This window comes from Neophocaena asiaeorientalis, unplaced genomic scaffold, assembly GCF_003031525.2.
Source record: "Neophocaena asiaeorientalis asiaeorientalis breed wild unplaced genomic scaffold, Neophocaena_asiaeorientalis_V1.1 scaffold78, whole genome shotgun sequence".
Lineage (NCBI taxonomy): Eukaryota > Metazoa > Chordata > Mammalia > Artiodactyla > Phocoenidae > Neophocaena > Neophocaena asiaeorientalis.
Window position 1 is genome coordinate 20,092,358 of NW_020175018.1, and position 6,625 is coordinate 20,098,982.

A 6,625-nucleotide genomic window follows, 5' to 3' on the forward strand; every position below is an offset into this window, starting at 1 on the left:
TGGAAAATCCAGCAACGACTGGCCTCGCGCCAGAGAGGGTATTATTTTCAGTTTGCCCCCCAGGGGTAGGGGGGATGCTGGTGCTGGGGCCTCTGTAGGCCTCCGGCCCTGCCGGGGTGTGAGAGAGGAAAGACCATGGTTCTTATTTTTCCTTTCCCTCAAAAGACACTTGTTGCCAGGCATTGATGCAATAGGGGGGCCCCCAGGAGGACATGGAGGGTGGGGGGCAGCAGGCCTCTGAACACTTGACTGAGGAGTGTCAGTGATGGTCTGCATTCAGCCTTGGGGACGCCGGCTGCCTTGGGAGCTGATGTGGAAGAAAGCTGGAGACCGAGCTGGAGACTGGGTCCAGCCCAGCTGGAGGCTGGGGGTCAGGCGGGGCTGCCCTGTGTTCTGCTCTCGAGGTGGGCGACGAGGGAGGGTGATGCCCGGACAACAGTAGCAGCCAGCTCCCAGCTCTGCCGGCTCCCTGGGCTCTCACCGTGGGCCAGATGCCATTCCCACTTCCCAAGGACCAATCCATCCGTCTTCATAGCAACCCTGGGAGGTGGGTGTTGTCATTCCTCTCATGTTACAGATTTGGAAACAGGACAGAGGGAAGTGGCTTGCAGGCTAGAGCTGTAGTGAAAGGATGTGGCAGAGGCTGGGCTGCCCCAGGTTTGAGGGAGCTGATGGAGGCTGGGACAGACCTTTGGGACCAGAGGGGGAGCAGGCAGACGGGGAGCAAGCAGAAGTCTTCATGTTCAGACTGCAGGTGGTACATAGGAGGAGGGCTGCTGGACAGGTGAGAGTGCTGGCTCAAGAGGAAAGTTCCAGAAGCCACTCTGGCCCAGGATCCACATGATGAGTCTCCTTAGAGAACTGGAGCAGCCCCAAACCTCCAGCTCCCCCTGTGCCTCCATTATTCCCCCGCGGAGGAGAGATTGGACAGGGATGGGAGTTTGTTTCCAGTCGGTGATTGGAGGCTGTTCATCCAGGCAGGGTCCCCGAAGGGGCCTCACAGCATATGTGCAGAGGGGGCCCTGGCACAGTCCACAGTCGTTGGGAAGTTCACAGAGTTCGAGGGCCGGTTTGTTTTTCTGTGGCCAGGTGCCACCCTGGCTTGTTCACCTTAATTGTATGGCCGGGTCCTGGCTGAGTGTGTGCCTGTTTCAGCCACCCTGCTTTTGGACGCGTAGGCTATGCCTAGATTGTTTGCTGTTAGGAGCAGTGTTGAACAGGGTGAACAGGGTGAGATTCTAAGGGGATCTGCTGGATCCCTGGAACACGTGTGTAAAATTACAGCAGATCTGCCTGCTTCTTCTCCAGGGCCTCCGTCGTATCAGCCGACAGGTTGATTGCTATAAGCAAGTGTCTGTTTTTCTACCTTCTCTATGACACGTATCAGAATGTTTAATATTTGCCAATCTGATGTGTTAAATGGTAAGTCACATGAGTTTCCGTGAATTCTAGTGAGGTTAGACAGCTATTCCTTTATCTGCTGCTGTGTGGAAGTCACCTCTAAGTAAACAAATCACGCCTAAACTAAGTTGTTTAAAGCAACCATTTTATTATAACTTGTGCTGTTGTGGGTTAGGATTTTGGGCAGAGCTCGGCAGGGTGATTCTTCAGCTCCGTGTCCCATCCACTGGGGTCACTTCACAGTGCTCGGCTGTCACTGGGCCAGTCTGGGGACCATCGCACTCCTTCCAGCACACTCCATTGTTCCCAGCATTCCCAGGGCAGCCGGATTCAAGGGGGGACGCACCCTCTCCAGGAGGAATGTTTCCGGCAGTGTGACGCCTGCAATCCACCAGGACGTCTTCTAGTTACTTTACAGTCAGGCTTCCCCTTCTCTGCTCGTTCCACGCCGTGCCTCTCTTGGGATGTGTTGGTCTGTAGGAGCACTGCTGGTGTCCCAGACCTCCAGGGTGGGAACAATTCCAGGTCTGGCCCTAGGAGGGGATGACGGGTAGAGCGTGGATTAGAAATTAGGGCCGAGGTCCGGGTGGTGAGCCTGGGCTGGCACGGAGGCTGAGGGCTGGTCACTGGCAGTGCCGATGGGGCGGAGGCCGAGTCACGGGTTCGTGGAGGGCAGCCCAGTGCACTGTGGGACCAACAGGAGGCCTACATCAGCAAGGTGGGGCCTGCCTGGGGAGACCACAGACAGACCTGGTGTGGCTGCCCCTGGCCCTGGGCACTTGAGACACTGCATTCTTCCTGCCTGATGGCTTTGTCAGGAGGGTGTCAGATTCCGAGTTACCTTCCCTTCACCAGTCCATCAGGTCAGGGGAGGACGGGCAGCTGGGCAGGCAGGCTAAAGTCTTTGGCCTTGACTCAGCCCCGCAGGGAGAGGAAGAAATGGAGGGAGCCACAGGGCTACCTGTCACTGAGCTCCCACCCCCTGCCCTGTTTGGGTCTCCAGCCGTGGTGTCCCCTCTGGTGACCAGCCTTGGCTGGGCCTGGTCCAGCCATGGCCTTCTGACTGTAGTGGGCTCTGGACGGAGGAATTTGTGTTCCTGATCACAGGACGGAAGGCGGCAGCAACCCTGCTGCCTGGTTCCTGGTGTGTGTGCTTCCCCTGGGGAGTGTGGGGGAGGACCAAGCCATCTCAATGCAGAAATCAGCGCTCCTGGGCAGTACTGGCCCAGGAAGCCAAGGTGTCCCCACCCTCTGGTGTGCCAGACTGTTGGGTTCCTTATCTGCTCAGGCGGGTCTGACCACATTCCTGCAGCATGAGGGCTAACAGGTAGCTTCCTGGAGCCTGAAGGGGTGCCTCCCAGCCTAACTGACTTGCCTGAGAGGCAGCAGGAAGGTGGGGTCGGACGTCAGCTGCCCCAGAGGCCTCTGTTCACCTAGGGTTTCCCAAGCATCCCCTGTAGGGAGCTGGGTTTTCACAGGTCTGGTTGGGCGGGGGCTGGGGGTGGGGGTTTGCCCAGGGGTCATCTGGGTGACCGTCAGGGCCTTCATGTTCTGGATGGCACGACAGGTGGAACTCTGTGCCTCGCCACCCTGGCTCGCTGAGAGCACCTGAAGATGTGGCACGGACAGGAAGTGTCCTCTGGAGGGTAGCAGGCCATGTGCTGGCCTTCCCAGGGCCTAGCTGGGCGGTCCTGGGTGCTGCCCGTCCTGCCTGAATCCCTGTGCTGGGGCTAGGGAGGGGCCCAGGCCAGCCTGGTTGGGGCTCATGCTGTCCCCCCCTTGCAGCTATCCGGGTGACCTGCACGGGGTCCTGCAAGGTCTCCAGCAAGGCCAATGACACAGCGTGGGTGGTGGAGGAGGGCTACTTCAACAGTGCTCTGTCCCTGGCCGACAAGGGTGAGTCTGGGAACCCTTCCCTCACCTCATCCCACTGAGAGTGGGGTCTGTCCACCTGACTTCCCCATCCGCCTCTGGCATCCCCGTGCTAGCCCACCCTCTCCCAGGACTGTGCACCTTGCTGGATTTCTCTCCCTGGCAGGCACAGGGCATTGCCTGATGGGGGCTGGGTGGCTGAAGAGGGCCACCTTCTCCTGGATTTGGATGGGCTCCGGCCCCCGGAACAGCCTTGCCCCCTCTCCTGTTCAAGCCAAGCTCTCACCCCCCATCCTTTGCCCAGGCCACAGCCCTGTGCTGCTGAGGTGCTGGAGACAGAGGCTGGGAGCCCAGCAGCCAGATGCAGTGTGAGCTGGTTGGCTGCAGGGCCTGCTTCTGTCCTGGACCCTGTGAGGTCACCTTGTCCCCTCTCCCCTACCTCCCTTCTGTCTCTGCAGGGAGCCTGCCTGCTGGAGAGCACAGCTTCCCCTTCCAGTTCCTGCTTCCTGGTGAGCACCCAGCCTGGCCAGGCCAGGTGGTGGCAGTCGGCGAGGGTGGGTGGGAGGCGGGGTGGCGGGCAGTTGGGTACCAGTCCCTGCTCTCTCCAGCCACAGCTCCCACGTCCTTTGAGGGCCCTTTTGGGAAGATTGTGCATCAGGTACGGGCCACCATCGACACACCACGTTTTTCCAAGGATCACCAGTGCAGCCGCGTGTTCTACATCTTGAGCCCCCTGAACCTGAATAGCATCCCAGACATCGAGGTGAGCCTGGGCAGTGGCCTCCTGCGTGGGCCCACCCTTGCCTGACACCCTGTCCCCAGCACAGGTGAGGCGGCCAGGGTCTGGAAGAGCAGCGGCCTCTCTGTCCTGAGCTGACCCCGAGGATCCCGCCTACCCACACTTGCCAAACCCCCTCTCTGTTCTCCTCCCAAGCAACCCAATGTGGCCTCCACCACCAAGAAGTTCTCCTACAAGCTGGTGAAGACAGGCAGCGTAGTCCTCACCGCCAGCACCGACCTCCGAGGCTACGTGGTGGGGCAGGTGCTGCGGCTGCAGGCTGACATTGAGAACCAGTCAGGCAAGGACACCAGCCCTGTGGTGGCCAGTCTGCTGCAGGTCAGAGTCGCCTCGCCTGCTGGGCCCTGTCCCCATGCGGCAGAGGAGGGGTAGGTGGCTGGCCTGCCCAGGCTCACAGGCTGGCCTTTCCCCAGAAAGTGTCCTACAAGGCCAAGCGCTGGATTTATGACGTGCGGACCATCGCCGAGGTGGAGGGCGCCGGCGTCAAGGCCTGGAGGCGGGCTCAGTGGCAAGAGCAGATCCTGGTGCCTGCCCTGCCCCAGTCTGCCCTGCCGGGCTGCAGCCTCATCCATGTGGACTACTACCTGCAGGTGGTAGGGATACAGGGGTGGGGTGGGAAGAGGGGCCGGTGGCCTGGCTCCTCACTCGCATAACCTCCCCAGGTCTCCCTGAAGACGCCAGAAGCCATCGTGACCCTCCCGGTCTTCATCGGCAACATCGCTGTGAACCACGTCCCACTGAGCCCCCGGCCAGGCCAAGGCCTGGTGGTGCCCTCAGCGCCACCCCAGGAGGAGGCGGAGGCTGTGGCTGGTGGCCCCCACTTCTTCTCGGACCCTGTCTCCCTCTCCACCAAGAGCCACTCACAGCAGCAGCAGCCGCCTGCAGCCCTCGGCTCTGTGCCTGGCGCCCCTGAACCCCATCCTCAGGATGGTAGCCCTGCCCCCCACCCGTTGCCCCCTCCCTTGTGCATCTCCACAGGTGCCACCGTGCCCTACTTTGCAGAGGGTTCTGGAGGGCCGGTGCCCACGACCAGTACCTTGATCCTCCCGCCTGAGTATAGCTCCTGGGGCTACCCCTATGGTGAGTGGGGGCCTGGGGCCTGACAGGGAGGGGGAGCCACGGGCCCCATGCAGACCTGGCTCTCTCCCTGCAGAGGCCCCGCCATCCTATGAGCAGAGCTGCAGCGGTGTGGACCCTGGCCTGACCCCAGGGAGCTGACCCCATGTCGCCTTCTCCGGACGGGCGGACCTACGCCCTGGGACTAGGCTCCCAGGGCCTCGTGCCTTCGCTCCCGGCCTGGCCCGGCCCACTCAGGACCCGCCGCTGCCCGCCGTTCCCCGCGGCCTCTGCCTCCGGACCAGCTTCTGCCCCGACCAGCCTCCGCAGCCCCCCTGTAGTCGGCCTCTCCCCGGGGGTTGGGGCCTAGAGAGACTTGGTGTAAATAAAAAGCTTCATTTGTAGAGCTGGGCACAGTGGCCTGTGGGACGCCCTCCTCTGCCGGGTGTGTGTGCGTGTTAGGGTAGTGGCTGTCGTGGGTGTGCCCAAGCCCCCGGGCTTCTCAGCCCCTCCCCTCCCTATAGGGCACGCCCCTCTTAGCCTAGCCCATCCGTGCACGACACGCCCCCTGCGGGGCACGCCCCTTTCAGCCCCGCCTCTCCCTGCGGGGCACGCCCCTCACCGGCCCCTCTCCTCCCCGCGGGACACGCCCCTCTCCTCGGCCCCGCCCCTTGCCGTCGTTTTCCCCCCACCCACCCCACCCCCTTCCGCTCTGGGTCCCTCCTCCTTCCGGGCGTCTTGGGCCGGAAGGTGGGGGGGGGCGGGGGAGCGATCCGGCCAGGGAGCAGAACCAGCTTTGGGAATCGTCCGTGGCGGTTAGCCAGGGCCGGGCCAGGCGCTTGGCCTCCCGGTTCTGCTTCAGGATTTGCCCTCGGAGGCGGGCTTGCGTGTTTGGAGCTTCAGCATCAACTTAAGTGGCCTTGTGACAGGGGGAGAAGACCACCGCTGTTCCATTTTGTTAGCATACATCTTGGGCTAGCCGTCTGGCACCCACCACTCCAGGCTACGCAGTTTAGACTTCGTGTGCCTGACGAAATCCGGTCGGGGTGAGGGAGCAGGCTTCCCTAGTTCCTTTACCCTTGGCCTCAAGTCTCCTGCCCCTGCCGTCACCACTGCCACGTCTGGCTCCGAGGGATGCTACTTCTTGGTTCCCATCCAAGTGCGAACACACAAGCCCGCTCCCGAGGTCTACACTTCAAAGGACTGTTGTCTAGGACACAAGAACCCGGGTGCAAATAAAAAGTCAGGGTACGGGAGAGCAGCGTTTCCCGAAGAGGCATTCTGCAGACGTTCCAGAGGGCCCGTAAACGCCCTGCGGGGCCGGGATCCTCGCGTGCTTTGGGAAACCTTGGAGGTGGCGTTAAGATAAGACTTTGGGTTCAAATTCCAGCTCTGCCGTATGGTGAAGGGGGGACCCTGGCTACGTGTGTCAGCTACCTTAATCTATAATAAGCTCATAGGACTATGAGGAGATGGGTCGAGCGCCCTGTCCCACAT

The 6,625-nt window shown here is 61.6% G+C and overlaps 1 protein-coding gene across 1 annotated transcript; it reads left to right on the forward strand.

Moving 5' to 3' along the window:
• Positions 1 to 249: 249 nt before the first annotated feature.
• Positions 250 to 5,539, forward strand: ARRDC1 (arrestin domain containing 1; the record flags this gene model as incomplete). Its single annotated transcript, XM_024762448.1, has 8 exons — positions 250 to 547; positions 3,187 to 3,297; positions 3,732 to 3,782; positions 3,882 to 4,036; positions 4,208 to 4,390; positions 4,486 to 4,662; positions 4,735 to 5,152; positions 5,226 to 5,539. Coding segments are annotated over 8 exons (1,458 nt in total), but the record flags the coding sequence as incomplete, so codon positions are not given.
• Between the last annotated feature and the right edge of the window lie 1,086 nt (positions 5,540 to 6,625).